This window comes from Phalacrocorax aristotelis, chromosome 1, assembly GCF_949628215.1.
Source record: "Phalacrocorax aristotelis chromosome 1, bGulAri2.1, whole genome shotgun sequence".
NCBI classification, from domain to species: domain Eukaryota; kingdom Metazoa; phylum Chordata; class Aves; order Suliformes; family Phalacrocoracidae; genus Phalacrocorax; species Phalacrocorax aristotelis.
In genome coordinates, this window is record NC_134276.1 from 142,823,714 (window position 1) to 142,841,920 (window position 18,207).

Genomic DNA, 18,207 nt, shown 5'->3' on the forward strand with positions numbered 1-18,207 from the left:
TTTCTTGTCGACTGGCTAACAAGAAAACTTGATCGTTTTCTTGTTAATGTAGTAGTGTTTGTGATGGCTAGCTGAAAGTTTTTTTTTCTCTCATCTCCTCCATCAATACTGAATCTTTTAATCTAAATAAAGTGCTGTTTTTTTATGCTGGATGTCCATTTTGGTGAAGGCACTATAGAATCCAAGTGAAGGGACCAAGGGAGGTCTCTAGTTCAGTGTCCTATTTAAAGCACAGCCAACTCTGCGTTCAGACCAGGTTGCTCAGGCCTTTGAGCTAGTCTGGAAAACTCACAAAGGCTGATGTCATAAACTCTTGGTTCAAACTGTGACAATGCTTACTTATAATCTTTTTCCCCATTTTATTTGCGGTTAGAACCTGCCTTATTGTAGTTAGTGACCATTATGTGTTTTTCTGCTGTGCTTGGGTAGAGTCTGGCTCTGTCATTTTGATCGCCTCCTTGTAGGTTGTTGGAATGCTGCTGTTGGGACCCCCAGACCAACCTGTTCTCCAGGCTAAACAAGCCCCATTCCCCCAGCCCCTCCTCACAGAGCACGTGCTCCAGCCCCCTGCCATCCCTCCACTGCACTTACTTAAGTTTATCGGGATCTTGTACTTAGTGCAGGGGGGAGGGTGTCCAAAACTGAATGAAGTCATCATCGTACTGAGTAGCAGAAGCTAATGGTAAACTTATCAAACACTTTAAAAATAATAAAGTATTTTTAAGAAGTTATTTGACTGCTAACAAACAAATAGAAACAACAGGCCATTTCAACTACTTTAAACTCTTTAATAAGAACTTTGGGGAACAGACTTGGATTTGGTCAAATGAAAATTACTAGTTTTGTCCTCATTTTGAATGGACAGCTGCTTAACTTGCACAAATTAATTCAGCTGAGAATTTTGCTTTAAGAACATGGATCTTCTCTCACTATCAAATATATAGAGTTTGAATATACTTATCATAGCCAAATTTAGAATGAGAACGCAAGGGACTTCTGGAGGCTACCTACTCCAGCCAGGGAACCTCAAAGCAGGTCTAGTTAGAGCAGGTTGCTCAGGACTTGTCCAGCTGAGTCTTGAACATATCCAAGGATGAAGAGTCCTCCACCTCTCCAAGTGACCTGTTTTAGTGGTTCATCACTGTCACAGTGAGGAAACTTTTTTCCTTATATGGATCAGAATCTCTCATGTTTCCCTTGCACTTGGCTTGTGCACCTTTAAGAGTCCAGCACCATCTTCTCTATGCTTTTCCATTAAGTAGCTGTAGCTTTAGCCACACTCTTCCTAATACAGCCTGGTGTGCTGTGGGCTGCCTTTGCTGCAAGAACATGCTGCTGATTTGTGTTGTTCACTCAGATTCCCAGGTCTTCTGCAGAGCTTTTTTTATCCTGTCAGGATCCAGCCTGTTGAGATGGAGTAACTGTGAAGGTACAAGAGTCTGCATTTGCCTTTGGTGTTCATGAGGTTCCTGTCAACCTGTTTCTCAAGAGTTGAGCTCCCTCTGAGCAACAGCCCTCTATAATCTCTTACTTTGGGATCATCTACAGCCTTGTCGAGAGTGTGTTCTGCCCCATCATCCAGGTTATAAAGGCATTAGTATCAACCCCTCAGGATGTCAGTTGGGTTTTGTATGCGCAAGCACAACCCTCTGAGCCTGACAGTCCGGACAATTTTTCTATCCAGTCTATTTAGCCACCAGTTTGGCTGTGTGGATACTACAGGAAGCTGTGTCAAAAGCCTTGCTATGGTTAGAGTAAGTAATGAAGCCTGTTGAGCAACAGCAGAGAAATTTTCCTTCTAAGTTTATCCTGGGTTTAAGCAGGTGTATTTCACTCTCACAGGATTAAATTACTGTGTATAAAAGGAGAATATAATGTCCAGAATGTGATTTCTCCCCATCCTGTCCCTTTTGTTTCCTTCAAAATTCTAAAGGGAAATGGTATATTTCAAAACTTACTAGCGTGTATTTGCTTGTACTGATTGAGCTATCTGAACATTGCTGTAACCCTGAGCATGTTTCAACCTTACAGCATAAAATACTTCCCATTTGCATAGTATTTCTTGATTGCTTTGGAAACACTTAGTGCCTTGTTTCACAAAAGCTGTTGACTTTTTAATCTGGGTATTTGCAGTGATCACTTAACTAATTAGGTGCTTTGTTTTTTAGTGTAATATTGGTATTTATTTCCAGTAATTGATGACACTGAATTCGTTTAGATAAAACGGAATAGCAAAAGTGTCATTTCAGGAAAATAACAGGCTATTTTATTAGAGAAGGTGCAGAGGTTAGCAGTTCCTGATGCACAGTCCAAAGTTATATTAAAATTCCTCTTAATTTATTGCTTCTGAGGCTGAGAGCTTGACAGTAAAACTTTGAACAGTTTCCCCAAACTGCCTCTTAATTTACTTGTAAGATATAATATGAAAATATGTACAAGATATTTGGTATACACATACAAGATGCCAAAAGCAAAGCTATACCCTCAGTATAATAAACCAAACCATTGCTATTATCTCTTTTTGAGATGTCTGTGAAGTTGGTCTGATGCACCGAAACTGTTCTCGCCCTGGCTGAGCTGATTTTTCTTTGTTTTAATGTCTTCTTTCTTCCAATTATGTCTTTATTCATAACACTTGCAAAGCAAGAATTAAGGCAGACTTAATGATTGGAAATAAAATGGAAATACCGAGCCTTTTAGTAGGAATTCAGAGAAAACAATAAATGAGGTGGTTTTGTACTAATCTGATGTGATTCGGATGATTTTTAGAATAACATTTCTGTTAGCTGTGTATTATTTTAAAACCAAGAAGAAAGGGAGAGAATAGAGAATGGTATACTGAAGGTCGGATGTCCAGCAGCAATACCTCCTGTTCTCCTGGGGTTGCATCTGTTTTTTAAAATAACTTTAAGGTTACATAATCATTTTCTTAATCTTTCTCCAGCCTTTCTGGTTTGGCAGAAAATTGTTCATTCACTTCACAACAAGAGGGAGCTTGCTAATTGCGGCTGAAGGCGTACCTAGTGGTCAATTTGAGCAGCTGTAGATTCTGTTCCTGAAATGAGAGAATATGAGATAATACCACTTTTATTGGAATACTTTTACTTCCGCACATTGTTTGAACTAAAACATAAGCCGCAGTTTCAGAACCTAAGAAGGGTTGTGTAGTAATTAATGCAGTAGACAATACCTTCAGTGTGTTTGAGGCCCAGCAGTTCACCTGCTAATGCTCCGTATGTATCATTGTCAGCCGGCTTTACTTATTTTCTCTTGTTAGAGATTCAGATTCCTGTGTGATACTTCAGGTGCTTCCTGAACCTTCCATTCAGGGGAGAGTACCTACGTGCATCTGAAAGTTCTACTGAGCACCCGTCCAAGCTTCAGAAGGTGCAACCGCTTCTGTAAGAATGGCAGTAGTAGGTTAGATGAGGTCTGTGCCAGTGGTATGTAGTGGGTGCCTTGGGAAGGGTGTGGGCACAGGATAGCATATAGTGATACTTCAGCAGTATTCTTTTTGGCTTTCAACAAGCTGTGTCTTTTGGTCCTATGAAATAAGAAAAACGTACTCCTTTCCTCATAATTTTGAAAATTCAGTTCATTGCTTTGGCAACAACTGAACACACTATTGTTCATACAGATCTAAATGAAGTAGTTTAGAAAAGAGAACCTGTGATCAGTTCCAGAAAGAACCAGTTACTTCAGCTTTTATGAGGGACATTTGCATGAACTTTTTGAAAATCCAAGTCACCTGTTACCTCAGCTAGATCACCTTTCTGCATGACCCATGAAATCTCCAACCCCGTGAGGTAAACAACCATAGCAGTTGTGAAGGGCTATGGTGATAGGTATTTCTAGAACCCCTATGCAGGAAACACTGAAATTTGATTGCCCTGGCATAGATGAAATGGTATTGTGTGGCAAATGTAGGTGGGCTTTGCAAAGGGATGCTACTTCCAGCTGTACTTTTGCAAGTCCCTTGCATTGCTACTACAAGCAGGCTGACCTCAGCACAACTGAGTATTGAGTGTGCAGAGGGGTTGTCTGTAAATTACAGTCTAGTAACTGTTTGGCTTTGTACTGGGCCATGTTGTTGAGACGTAGACTGCTTTCAAGAGTGGGAAGCTCCAAGAAACCTCACCTGTTTGAAGTGGTTATGCTGCTTGATGTTATCAGTACAAACAGTGCATTAGTACTAAATAAAAATGTATTACTGATGTGTTGAACTGGTTTCAGCTGGTTTTTAATGTTACTAAACTTCATTACCATATTGCAGGCGTAGGCATTTGGATGCTTGATCTTTCTGTTCTAGAGAAGATATTTTCTTTATGGATTATTTGTACTGGAATGATACGTGTCTGGGACTATGTTGTGTCTTTGAGGATATCCTTTGCAGGGGGACACGCCTAAAACTTCTTGAGCTACAACTGTCACAAGGCAACATTGTTATCATGCACTTGTAGCTGTGAGCAGTGACAAATTTTGGTCAGTGTGCCCAAGTCTTCCAAAGGGCGTCAAGCGCAATTCATACGTGTCCTCTGGTTCTAAGGGAACCTTTGGCCCTGGGAGGGTAATGAAGATGTACCTTGTGTGACCTGTGACTACACCTATATTCTGCTGTTTCTCAGCAGCAGTGTGAGGAGAAAGCAAAGAATAGGAGGCTTGATAAGTGAAGAACAGCGCTAACAGAATTTTACCGAACTAAAAGCTTTGAAGGTTGGAGATGGCAGCACATGTTTTAGAGCTGTGAGACAGTAGGTGGCCACTGAACCTGTAATTCCGCACAACAGCACGTAGATGCAAGTACCTACCTCTGGTTACTGAATCAGCCAAAGACCTAGAGAACGCATAGTTCTAGAGGGATCATCCTGAATGGTTATCCTTCTTTGCATTCACACATCCTGGCAGGACTGTCTGGCAAGATCTGGGAGCCTGAGGCTTTTGTAGGGGTGTTTGGATAGGTGGGAGTAGGAGAAAGCATTGGAGCAGGTTGCTTTGCCTCTGCTGTATCAGCTCACGGAGAAGCTCTGGCACCCAGAAGTTGGGTGTGGGTTAACAGTTGGACTTCATGATCTTAAAGTCTTTTCCAACCTGAATGATTCTGATTCTATAAACAAAGTATTACAGGGACAACTGCTTCAGGCCTAGCCTGGGTATGCAGAGAAGGAAGTATTAGCACAGAATCATAGAGGGAGGAGGTATCTCCAATCCAACCTTGTGCTGCAAGTGGAGTCAACATTGAATTAGAAGCAGGTTGAGCACTTTGGTTGGGTCCTGAAAACCTCCAAGGACAGATTTCAGTTGCTCTGGGAAAACTGCTCCAACGTTTGATTCTCCTCATCATGAAATCTTTTCTTTGTATAAAATCAGAACTGTGTTCTGGGTTGTTAGTAAGAAAAGAGCCCTTGGGTTTTGATTTGTGAAACAGCAACACCTGGTGTTATACTCTGGTATGCTGGCAAAGAATTGCTCTGCATTTGCACCTGATCAGAGGGCTTGTAATACGGCCTGCCTAGGGAATGCTGTACTTGCCAGGCATTTGTTTGAGGGTACACATACAGCAGTCTTCCTCCATGTATGTTTGTCAGACCAGCTGGCATGGAAGCAATTTCTCAATGGTTCTGTGTGCACTGGGAATCGAAATACATGTATTTTGGACATTCTTGGACATGACATTACTACACTGAGGCATAACTGGCAAAGCAGCAGTTGTGGTCTGCTTTCCCACCACTGCTATTCTTTCTCTATGCCTTCCCTCTTGCTGCAATCCACTCAAACCACAAACTTGCTGCAGAACAAGAGGCACACGTCTATTCCCTGGAAACATTTATCACCTCTCAGGGCTCATTCTGATGGTTTCCATTATTTAGAATCTATTTTGCTTCTCCCCTGGGACTGAGCAATGTCACTATTAGGGGTGAATAAGAGATGGAGGCTGTTTCCAAAATATCTTGAACTAATGGGTATTCTTTCTCATGGACAAAGAAAATGACAGCACAATGTGCTGTGGATAACAGGACCAGGAAAGGAATCTGTGCTCCTTGGACAGTTTTTCTGTGAAGATGAAAACGTGGTGAGGATTGAGGACCTAAGCAATGTCAGACCAGGGGAGTCAGTCTTGCTCACGGTGCTGGTCTGCTACTGGGTCTGCGTAAGGACCTGCACTGCATGTAACAGCTGCTCGCCAAAGTAGAGCATGCTCCAGTGCCCTGTCTATAGGCACCCTTGAAGGTTAGGTGTGGTGTGTTTTTATTTACTCAATGTGCAGACCAGCCAGTGAATTACAAGCACTGCCTTCCCCCTGATGGCAATGGACCACCTCACGCCTGCCTTTTACTGTTGCCTCCATGTGCTATATTAACCTTTCTCCCAGAAACTAGAGGCTGCTCTAAGATTACCTCCAGGACCTGCTTACCTCCCTCAGGTTCATAAGCATATGCTAAATGCTTTTCTTCCATCTTGTTGAGAATGCATCTCCTAGCAATCAGCTGAGCTTGCGCTCTGCAACAGGAATCTGTCTAGCGTGCACATCAGCTGAGCTTGCAGCCGGCAACCGCAATCTGTTTAGTGTGCACATCCACCTATTTGAATTGTATGGCCTTAGGACAGAGGCACTGTGTGAGACCAGGTGGGGACAGCGCAGTGTGTTTCTGAACACTGTCAAGGGCTGATATGCTGCTGACCTCCTGGATGGAAACCTGGGAGCTGTGTGTGCGAGGAGCACCCCGACTCATAAGGAGAGAGGTATGACTTCCTGAAATAGGAGGCCAGCAAAAGACAGAAGAACCAGCTCCTACATGATGTTACTGGCCTGTGCTTCCCAAAGGTATAGTGTGGGTCTCCCAGGTTGCTGCAGTGGCAGGAGCTAGCTGCCTTTGTGCACCATTGCCTGGGGAGGCAGCGGCGCAGCAGGGGAAAGCATGGGGTGATAAGTAAGATCATCCTTTTCTAGGATCATGCCAGGCAGATCAATCTTATGTTAGTTGTTCCAATGAACTGGCAAGATTGTACCCCTCCTGGTTTTTTTAACAGTACTTACAAAGGTGATGTTATGGACTCTTCTTTTTCCTTTGTGGAAATTTCTTGGCAACTCTCTCTTCCTGCGAGGCCAGCAGCTGTAGGCTGGGCTGGCAATCCTCATGCAGTTAGATGAGATTTGGCCAGTATCTCTCGAAGGGAGCGCATGGTAGGGAGCACCTACGACTACGCAGGCCATGCCTCCCTGAAATGTAAGCTTCACTTTGTAACGGATGTCTCTTGCTAGGCATTTTTTGATCCCAAGTGATTGTGAAAGGAGGTGATTATATTTGTTGGCATGGAATAGGCAACAACTTAGGCTTCTACAGGCTCAGGTGTTTTAAGTCTAGTGCCAATGTTACTTGGCTATATGCACACAGATGATGGATTTTGGGACAGCTATCCTATACTTTGATCAGGCCCCCTACCCGTGACAGTGCCAGAGTGAACAAAGTTAATCTGGAGTGAAGAGGTTGCTGGCCTGCTGCCAGCAAATGTCCACACTCTGAGGAGTAAAATGGTCATGCATTCAGCTTCTTGTCAGGATAACAGTGACTTGACTCCTAGTGATCAGCAAGGCACCACAGGGCCGGGGTGTGCCTCTGAGCCACAAGTGCTGAGGGCCCAGTGCAGGGATAGCCTGCAGCATATGCTCCAGCAGAAAGCCCTGAACCAGCACTCAAGACTGTGTTTGCTGTGTCCCGGCCTCATTGAGCATGGCCAGAACTGAGGCAGTAATGGGTCTCATCACCCTGAAGTACCTCCCCATCAACCGGTAAGAACTGGGGTGGTTAGATTATGGGAGACAGCAAACCTCGTGCTTGAGACACTGAAGGTGATGCAGGTTTGAGGCCGAGGGGCTGAAGCTAGATTTTCATGCAAAGCCTTGAACTTGACTACTTAGCTAGCTAGATAACTCAGTCTGTGGCCCTGTTTTTTAACAAAGTTAGAGCAGACATCTCTAAAGGTCCCTTCCAACCTAGGCTGTTCTGAAAGAAAATGATAGAATTACAGGAATTTTGTCTAAATTCTGGGGTTTTTTCCATATATGGATAACTAGGCAGGTAAGAGTGCATATGTCAGAAGAGGAAGGGAGAAGGGGGTACAGCCCTGTAAGCCTTGACAGACTCTGAAGGAGAGTGCTAAGATGCCAAGCTCTGAAGATCCTGCCATGGATCATCTTACCACTGCTGAGCTGAGTTCTGTAGAGCCACAATGTCTTTGTGCTGTTTTGCGAGGGTCACCCTTAAGGACTTAGTATCTTTTAGCTCAGTGCTGACCGTGAGGGACCTGGAGTGGCTCCTGCAGCACCTCTTCCGCATCCTAGCCAGTGTCACTGCAAAAGTGTTGTCTCTGCCTTTGCTGAGCTTCATGCTCCAAGTGATAATCCTCCTGCGCGCTGGAGCGTGAGGGAGCGGTGAGGGAAGCTCTCTGCACGTCACCAAATTCAGTCCAGTGTGGTTCAGGCACTCAGGCTTTTCAAAGCAGGGGGATCAGTATGTTGCATGGTTCCTGATTATATTTCTATTATTCTGTTTCCTGTTCTGAGAGACTTTATGATTTCAGATTTATAATCTGAACACGCTTCCGAAAGCAATTAAAACCTGTCTTTCTGCTCTGCTGCTTTTGCGCTGACTCACTTGTCCCCGGCTGTGTTACTTTAAGGCTGGCGAAGAGAGAGAACAACGGTTTTAACCAAAATGTTTATGGGGCGCTTGCAACGTACTTGTTGAGTCCAAGGGCAGAAACGGGTCTGTTCACAGACGTAACAACATCCTCTCTCACCTGGTTCGAGGTGAACATCGCTCCTACAGCTCTTCCACAGGCCGAGAGCGGAGCTGCTGCCGGTGTTCTCCCGCCGGCTTTTTTTTTCCCGGGGCCGGCGTGGCGTGCCGTGCCGTGCCGTGCAGTGCCCTCCTCACGGCGGAACCCCCGCCGCCCCCAGGCCGGCCGCCTCCTGCCCCGCTGCCGCTCCCCTCCGTCCCCCGCGGCGGCTGGAGCGCCCAACGGAAGGCGCTGACGCAGCAGAGCCGCTCGTCTCCGGGGCAACCGGGAGGCGGCGGGGGAGGGAAGCGTCGCCCCCTCTCGCCACGCCGGCGACCGCAGGCCGCGCCCCGCCGGGGCCGCCTCCCGCGTGGGGCGGGGCGAGGCGGAGCGGAGCGTCCCGCGGCGGCGTGGGGTGTCCTGGCGTTGCGAGCGAGCGAAAGGGCGGCAGCGGCTCTCCTTTGCAGCCCTCACGCCTCCTCCCCGCCCGGCGCCATGTGCGAGCCCAGCAAGCAGGACATCGCCGCCATCTTCAAGCGGCTCCGCGCCGTCCCCACCAACAAGGTGAGGGCGCCGGGCCGGGGCCCGGGGCGGGGTGGGGGGGGGAAGGCAAGGCAAGGGCTGCGCTCCGCAGTTGTGACACGTCGCACTGCCGGCGGGGCGGGGAGGGGAGTGCCCGCGGTCCGCCACGCCCCGCCAAGCCCCCGGCGACCCGGGCCGGCTGCCCGGGGGCCTCGGGGAGGGGAGGGAAGGGCCCCGGCGGCGGTGGGGGCCCGGGCGAGCAGCGGCACCCGGGGGCGGCCGTCCCGGGAGCGCGGGAAGCCCGCCTCGCCGTCGGCTGGGCAGCTCGGCCGGCCCGCGGGCGGGGTCCGCCGGGCCCTTTGGGTTAAGCCTTTAGTTGGGGAAGCGCAGCTCCCCTCGGGTACCCGCTGCGTAAGGATTGCCGGGAGGAGGGTCAGCTCGGCTCAGCTAAAAATAAAAAGCAAGATCCAAAAGAGGGACAACGTAGTCTTGAGTGTGTTCTCCTTTTTTCATTATTTTGGGTTTTTTTAATCAAAGACACAAAGCCCGTGGTGGCATAGCTGCTTCTGTGGTGATAAAAGTTTGGTCTCTTGCTTTTCTCATTGCATTGGACTTGTCCAGTGGCGACTTTGGTTTTTCAGTGTTGTAAAGCCCTGTTGGTTTCTGAGTGTCCGTCTCGCAGGAAGGTGCGGGGTGGCCAGCTGGGAGCTGGGGAAGGTGCCTCAGGCTCGGGGTGACGTGGGAGAAGCGTTAGGCGGCGGAGCTACCTTCAGCAGCTACGTGCTGCTGTGCTGCCTTTTAGTGCCATCTGCTCCGTGGCATTGCGATCCACGCTGTGAGCGTGTCTGAGAAGTATACTCGGAAACAATTACGAGAAAACACTGTGGTTTTGTTTTCTGGGAATATGAATCTAGAGGTCTCTCTTCGGTCCAAAACTGACTTCCATGCTTTGAACGCAAATCATTAAGACGGTGCAGGCAATGGACACATGCCTGGTTTCTCGGAAAGCATAGCTCAAAGGTGAACACTCACCTAGTAGTTTCTAATACAAGTGTTCCTAAAACTTGCCTTTGCAATGGGGTGAAAAGTTCATCATGGAAAGGTGGTAGTCCCAACAGGGAGAGTCAAAGAGAAGATCTTTTACAGGCTCCTGAAATTCACTGGCAATGAGTCTAAGAGATTGAGTAGTTCTGTAATGCTGTTGTGATGCTTTTTCTGTGTTGCGTTCACATGAGAATGAGTAGGTACTGCCCATAGCTGGTGAGGATGGAAAACCCAAGGATGGAGTGCCTCGAACAGTTCTGAACTGATTGTTACTGAGCTAGACTTAGTAAGGTGGCGGTGGTACCTGTGGTTGCTCAGGCATATCTGTCTGTCCTTGCAGTCATGTCAGGTGCCATGGAAAAACTTAGTGCCAATGTTGACAAAGCAATATTGGCACAGTGTGTGCTGCCATTCACACTGGGTCAGTTTGAAAGAAGTAGCTCAGGTGCAGAGAACTCATTAACACTGCAGTGAAGCCCAGTCTTGTTGACCTGTAGAGACAGGAAGGAGAGCGGGAGTGGGAAACAGCAGCAACTTATATCTTACAGCTCCCCCATGCCCTGGTATCTGACCAGTCTTCTTAAGTTGCTGTCATCAGTTTATCCTCTTGTGTCTGATTACATCTTGTTTTGTTTCCTTTCTCTTGAGTTCTTTTTATGCGGTCCGCCTTTTTTTACTTATAGCGCTTTTCTGCTGACAAATGTGAGATGTGGGAAAGGAATGCAAATACTGGAAAGGTTCTGTATTAAAAGCTTAGTAACATGCTTTAACTGTATTGTTTATGTATATAATTTAGAAAGCACTGGTATCTCTTCAGTGCAGGGTCTGGGCTTGCTGACTGCCTACTATAAGCAGGCATGTACATTTACACTGTACTGGGTGCTCTGCAGTAGTCCTTAGTGCACTGAGTTTAGGAAAATAATTCTCATTTAAATAAATGTGCTGTTTAATTTGGGGATTATAGTGTGTTTAAACTGATATTTGAGTAATTGTCTTGAAATTAACATATCTAATTTGATCTTAGTTTCCTTTGCTTTGTATGGTATGAGAAACAGCTTCTTTTGAGCTCTTGTTGTGTGTTTGGGTACTATGTAATATAGCACTGTCTGACAATGTAAACATGTTACAATTATTAAATCGGATGTCTTTTGTAAGTACAAAAACGCTCGTAGTCCCTAAGCTACCTAGTATCGTTAACTTAAATGTTTGTAAAGCGCACTTGTTTTGAAGACTTGCACCCTGAGGCTGTGCCATACTATCTCTTTTAATCTGGCGTAAATCTGTTCCTCTGAAAGTGGTAGTTTTTCATTCCTTTCTCTCCAGTTCTTTCTTTTCTTTTGTTGATGGTAGTATTCATGTCTCTGGAGACTGTGGTCAAGGATCTGAACTGGCTGAAAACTAAGTATGCATGTTGTGGTGCTGGTTTATCAGTTTTTCAGTTTTGTTATTACAGCATGTGTTGTGGGTGGTGGAGGGTGGGGGTTTTGCCCTGGAGTAGTGTGTAATACATCATGTCTCACTTAAATCATTCTAACACTGTGACACTTTCAAAATGGGCAGTCCTGGCACCTCCCTGTGGCAAACACTCCTGTTCCCTCCCTTACATTGGCATTACTGGTCATGTGGCTGCGATGTGAGTTGGACCTACCTTTGCTCTGAGTCAAAGCAGTGCAGTCCAGGTTTCCAGTGGGATCAACAAGTGTGATGATTATTGCTGATGCAAGAGAAGAAGGAAAGCGTATCTGGGTATGGTGGCTGGTAACTAAGGGAGTAGCTGCTTGGATTTGGATAACCTTTGACCGAGTGTGAAACTGCCTCCTGAGTTTTAGCTGGTTTAGTGTTGATGCAGCTGTATGGTAGCCTTGCATGCTAGGAATGGCAAGCACAAGGAGCTGCAGAGCTGCCAGCCGGTGGCAGTAGCCCTGCTACATGGGAGGCTGAAAGCGTCTACGTAACCATGACTGCAGGGATAAGCCTGCTGAACCTGCTCACCTGTTCTGAAGTGCCAAAACTAACATTCCCATAGGCTATATATTATTACATTTCCATATCCAATAACAACATATTGTATGTACTTATTAACATAGGTATCTTGTTCAAGGTGGATGTTGTATGATTTAACAACTGCTTGCTGTGGATTATACCTGAGTCTTTGCGTTTGCTCTGGTACAAACATCTCAATCAGGGCTTCTGTGTGTGGTTTGTTTTTTTTTTGGGGTTCTTTTTTTTTTTTTTCAAAGTGCCTGTTGCTGAATCTAGGCTGTCCTGAAATGCTTTAACACAAAATAAGTAAAAGGAATGCAAGTGTATTTTAAAAGCAATAGATTATTTCAGCTTATCTTCAAACTTATTTTTATAATGATTTTGATATCTTAGTTGTGCCTAAATCAATAAAGAAAATCCACTTTATCTGTTTTTGCTACGGAAACGATTTTGTAGGGTAGCTCTGAAATTGGTTTTGATTTTGGGGTTTTTTTTTCCAATTCTTGTTAAAATTTATGTGGTGGAACACACTTTAAAAATTGAGAAAACTAAGCAAAGTGAGTCTAAATGTGAATGAAACATGCTTCTATTTCTGTTGCATAACGTGATGGAAATGGCAGTTCTTATTACTTTCACAAGATAAGCAGATGTTCCTACTTGTATCGCAATCCTAAAAGCTATGGTTTTTATGCACGTGAATAATTTTCACAGGTTCTGGTAGACGATAGAGAGTCCTGCATGAATGAAGATACTGCTTTGTGGCAGCTAGCTTCCAAGGTGATGCAATTGACTTTAAGATGTTGAAATTAAGAAGTGTTTACACTTGTACTGGGGAGGTGGATCTTTAGGGATGTTTATAACTGAACTTTTTTAAACATGGGATTTTTTTTTAACCACCCGCTGATAATCAAGATTCTTGTTTCCCATTTATGCTCCAGGGAATTTCTGCAAGACACACAACTCTGATTCGGCTTTGCTCTCCTATATTAGAAGCAAGATCAGGGCTGTTCTGTTTGCTTTGGTTTCAAGCAGAATATTCTGGGTTTTTGTCCCTGTCATCCCTTTGGCCTTGTAAGAAAAAGCCTGAAAACAGCCAAGTTAACATGAAGATGAGGCTCATGTTGTTTTTTAAGGAGCTACTCTAAAGAATTGAGAGAATTGGGAAAAAGATAATGCGTTCTGACTACTAAGGCTGTGTGCTTTCTTAGCATATGGCATACATGAAGAGTTACTCATTCTTCTTTTTCCCTAACTCCCTGTATATCATTCTTCCTTTTGTGCTTGTTTCAGGGCCTCCCTCTAACCCCTCCTTTTGTCGCTCATTCTGTGTAGCTTTTGTCTTATTTCTTCTTTCTGCTGTATGTTAGTGAATGACCCAATTTCCACGTACAATAGTGGGATACATAAATATGTAGAAAGATAAAGGGGACTTGCACACACAGAAACTGTGACCTCCATGCTTTCTGTTTGTGTTACCACTCATTAGCCTAACTGAAGCTCAGATTTAAAATGCTGGTGTGTTGGAAGAGCTAATGTTGGATCTGCTGGTGGACTTTGCTTGTGCCTGATAAACTGTACAGCTTAATAGACCCACACTAGATTGAGTGTAGTCTCAGAGAGCTTCTGGGCACGTACTTGTAATTTGGGTGGAAGATAGGTGAGCTGACTTGAGTGCAAACTCAGGGCTTGTTTGACTGGGTATGTACAAAAAAATAGAGACGGAAATCTCTATTTAGTTGTATGAATGGAGCTTCTAGCAAGGAGACTTCTTAACCTGTTGGGGTTTTTTTTTTTCAGCCTGACAAGGAGGTGCTGGAAGCATTGTGGCCTGCTTGTAGGGTGTTCCATATGTCCCCAGCTGACTTGGAATAAAGTGGAATAAAGTTGTTTTTTCTTTTTTTTCCTTTCTGCAAATAGCTAAAACTTCCCTTGCTATCTGAGGATGCAGTAGATTTATAGGAGGATGCTAAAGGATAAAGTTGCAGATCAGAACGCCATTGATTTGTGTGTAAAAGCTTGTCTCTCCGTGGAGTTATTTCTTAGTAGATGCCCACTGACTGTACCTATAGATGGGTGCTTTTACTGTAGAAGTACTACTTTGCAGCCTTTATAAATACCACAAGTGCTTTCATACAGGATTAGGTGTGTGTACATGGCATTAACTAGGAATAGATGTTTCTGTTTAAATTTTTGTTCTTTGTTGCATTTGAAAGTGAAATTGTATCAGATAAATTTTTTGTTCTTGCTTTCCTTGGCCAAAGAAGTAAAAAATTCAGAATAACTGAAGCAGGACCTGAAAGTTGTGGTCTGCAGACCTGCAAAGCGTATGAGATGTAGACACAGATACCTCACGTAGTTTTGGATGAATGTTAGAAGTTTAACATGGTGGCAGAGGGTAGGAAATTCTTGGGTTTGTCTATACAATAATTGTAGGCATATTTGCTTTTTTAATGGTCTATGATATGGACAGTTAAAAGGTTGATACGGCAATACACGTGTGCTACATGATACAAATAGTCATGTCTGGCAGAGAGTGCTCAGCTAAGCAATACACAGCATGAACGTTTTCTTTGCACTGCTGGATTTCAGAGACTTGCTCTAAGGTTCAAGGATTCTCTATAGGAAAGGAGATAATGATGTCATTAGTGCTGCTGATAACTGCAGTTGGAGAAAGAGTAGACTCAGTGGTATGTCAGGAAGAGAACCTGCCCTTGGGAAAGTATTTCTTAAACACTTTCATATTTCAGTAGTGCTGGAAGTAGTGTGTTAAATGTGTGTTTGACCTACACTGATGTGGGTTCTCTGACCCACGGTTTCTCAAGCTGTGGCCCATGTGTACACTGGTTATAGTCAGAAACTGGAAAGGCATGTAGTCCTATCTAGTTAGGAGTCAAAGTCACAAAAGTGATGTCACACACTAGTTGAAGACACACAAGTGTGGGCAGGTTGCATAACTCCTCTTTATATTTATAAAATTAGGATAATATGAAGTTGTCATGTCACCAGATGCTGTAAGGATGAGTTAATTAAGTTTGATCACTTCATCACAAGGTGTTAGCATGACCTATAATACAGCTATAAGACGTGGTTATCCTGAAGTCCTTTTACTGATCTTCATTTTCTTTAAGGTATGTTTTGATTGTGGAGCGAAGAACCCTAGCTGGGCAAGCATAACATATGGAGTTTTTCTCTGTATTGATTGTTCAGGAACTCATCGATCACTTGGTGTTCATTTGAGTTTCATTCGGTGAGTAGTTCTTATATTTTTCTAGTAAAACCTGCATCTTTTGATGTTTTTGTTTGTTTGTTCAAATAGCTGCTTGGAGAGGAAAACCCATTCTTCTCTCAACTATACTGATTCAGACTTTTTTAATGTTTGTATTGGCTTTGATGTATCTGATAGCTGCTTGGGAGTTAGGTAAGTAGGTAGGGTTCAGTAGAATTTATACCATGCACCGTCCCCTTCACCTGCTTGTTGTGTTTAGTAGTGCACATTTGTTGGCAGATTTGTTTCTACATTGAAGATGATGAAAATGAAGAACCGAGGAAGCGTGTTGAAGTGTTTTATCATTCCTCTAAATCAAGACCGAGGCAAACGTTAGGTTATCATCTTCAGCAGCATATTGCTCATAAAGATAATCTGACCCCCTAGCACGCCAATGTAGAGAGCTAAATAGCATTTTGCCAGCTTTGCTTCCTGAAGTAGTTCATTGTGGTGTCACCTGACTGCTAGTACTGGGGTAGTGTAAGGAGCTACCCTCTTTGGCGACGGTTTAGCTCAATCAGTTGGTGCAGTAAATCAGCACCCTGAGCTTGTCGCATATCAGGCGAGTGTCCTAACTGGGGGCCTGGAGGCCTTTTTGGCCTAATCAAAAATTACGTATTTGAAACAGAAGGTTCTGCTTGAAGTGAGTGAGAGCAATGCATTCAAGAATGGATTGCAGATAAAAGCAGCCATTTTCCATCAACTTAAATCCATAGTCTTCCTCTGCTGCCTTTTCACTGTATACAAGAGGCCTCTCAAAAATCCATTCCTAATGATCACAGTATTAATTCTTCTCATACTCACTGGGCCCCAAATTTTTGTCGTGATACGACATTTGAATTGTCGCTTTGTCCGTTACACGTGATTGTCATCTGCTGTTGACAGAGTTCAAATATGATTCCTGAAAATGTATCTTACTAGTGCATTTTGAAAGGAAAAACCTGTCAGCCAGAGGGTGCAATTTTTTCAAACTTACAGTTTGAAAAACTGTGGCAGTTCTACATGACTTTGTTAATTTATTTTACACATTGTGTATTGTTGCAGATCTTTTTTTCTATAGATGCATGTTTTTCACTTTAGAAAAAAAAGGGGGGAGATAAACACTTTACAGAAAAAAATTTTAAATGACTTTGGAAATAACATTAAAAATGTTTCCTTATGTTTAGATCTACAGAACTGGATTCCAATTGGTCTTGGTTTCAGCTGAGATGCATGCAAGTTGGAGGAAATGCAAATGCTGTATGTACTCTTGAGTATTTGCTTTGCACATTGAAGCTTGTTAGGTTTGGAAGCTATTGTCTGTCCTTAGTAAGAATTCTTCTGAATGCTGATTTCACCCTCCACACTTGCAACGTTTTCCTCTTGGTATAATCTGCAAATGTTTTTTTTTCCCCCTTAGAAGTCATTAATAAAAATCACTTAAAATGCCAGATCAGATTCCTTGTCCATACATGTCTAATTTAACAGTGACATATTGACAGCTGCTGAATGATGTCTTTCCAACAGCTTGTAAACCTAGCTTATGGTCATTTTCCTGTGACCATATATCCTTACCTGGTTTATGAAAATATCATGCCAAAAATCATGTCACTGTCAAGAGTCACACTGAAGTCAAGATCTGACTTATACCTGACATACAGCTGAAGTCAGGATAAGACATACTACACTGACAGAGAGGAAATAGTGTTTTTGTTTTGGCCAATTCATGTTGACTGTTACTTCCAACTTTATTTTTTATGTACTTACAAGGAAGTTTTTTACACAATATTTGTGTAAATTGATGTTGAGTGTTGTATTTTTCTCAATCTCCTTTTTAAAAGAGGATGTTTTCCTTTGTCAGCTCTTTTGGAATCTTGCCTTTTTTCCCATGTTTTTTCAAAGATTGAAATAACTGAGCTTGCTTCCCTAAGTTGACCCACCCAGTGAGGAAACATGCAACTTCCCTAATCAATTCCTACTTTTATTCTAATTCCATGAATGCTTACCCCTTATCTTTCTTCATTTGTGCATTGTCCTTAATGTTGTTTCTTTAAAAAACTGCACGCAAACTTGCTTTCCATAGGCTTTTTCCTAAGAATTTTGAGCTTGCTGAATCTGCTTTCCTTAAGTCTAACACTTCCATATTCTGCTGGTGTTTCTAATTTTTTTTCCAATTTTTCCATACAAAGAATTATGAAATCCAGGTCATTATTATTTATCTTCCATTTCTGCATTTTCCAATCAACCTTTTTTTTTTTTTTTTTTTTTTAAATTAGGCATTCAGCAGGTCGCTGTCTCTGGCTTACAGATCTGAGCAGTTGCATGCCTTCTTGAGAAGTGTTATCTTCTCCCTCTTTTTCTTCTGCCTTTCTAAGTTACTCCTTTCTTTATTAATACTTCTGTTAAATGATTTTACTTACCAAGTTTCTGTTATCCCACTTAGTACATGAAAATCACAGTATTGACTAATCAGAAGAGGGAGGTTTTTTATGAAAAATATTTTCATTTTTAGCAAAAGGTTTTAAGGCAGTCAGAAGGAAGAGGTGGCAAAGTTTGAAAAGTACTTCAGTTAATCTTGGAAAGCATATTGCTAGAAGTTTAATGATAAGCCTTTACTATTTAATTCTATCACTTTT

The 18,207-nt window shown here is 43.5% G+C and overlaps 1 protein-coding gene and 1 long non-coding RNA gene across 5 annotated transcripts in view; one reads left to right on the forward strand and one right to left on the reverse strand.

Annotated features, from left to right (window-relative positions):
* Positions 1-767: 767 nt before the first annotated feature.
* LOC142066118 (uncharacterized) lies at positions 768-8,966 on the reverse strand. The gene is made up of 2 exons (XR_012663611.1): positions 8,200-8,966; positions 768-3,055 (listed from the first exon to the last, which is right to left on the reverse strand). It is a non-coding gene; the product is annotated as an uncharacterized LOC142066118 (long non-coding RNA).
* Positions 8,967-9,219: 253 nt separating this feature from the next.
* Positions 9,220-18,207, forward strand: part of ARFGAP3 (ARF GTPase activating protein 3) — a 35,998-nt gene continuing 27,010 nt past the window's right edge. For 2 of the 4 annotated variants that reach the window (XM_075113114.1, XM_075113133.1), the window contains exons 1-4: positions 9,260-9,342; positions 13,039-13,104; positions 15,456-15,574; positions 16,759-16,831. In XM_075113114.1, the coding sequence (XP_074969215.1) occupies positions 9,274-9,342; positions 13,039-13,104; positions 15,456-15,574; positions 16,759-16,831 (327 nt within the window). In that variant the 5' untranslated portion in view covers positions 9,260-9,273. Of the gene's footprint in view, positions 9,343-13,038; positions 13,105-15,455; positions 15,575-16,758; positions 16,832-18,207 lie in introns of all 4 variants that reach the window. The other 2 variants (XM_075113123.1, XM_075113140.1) reach the window with 1 other exon arrangement.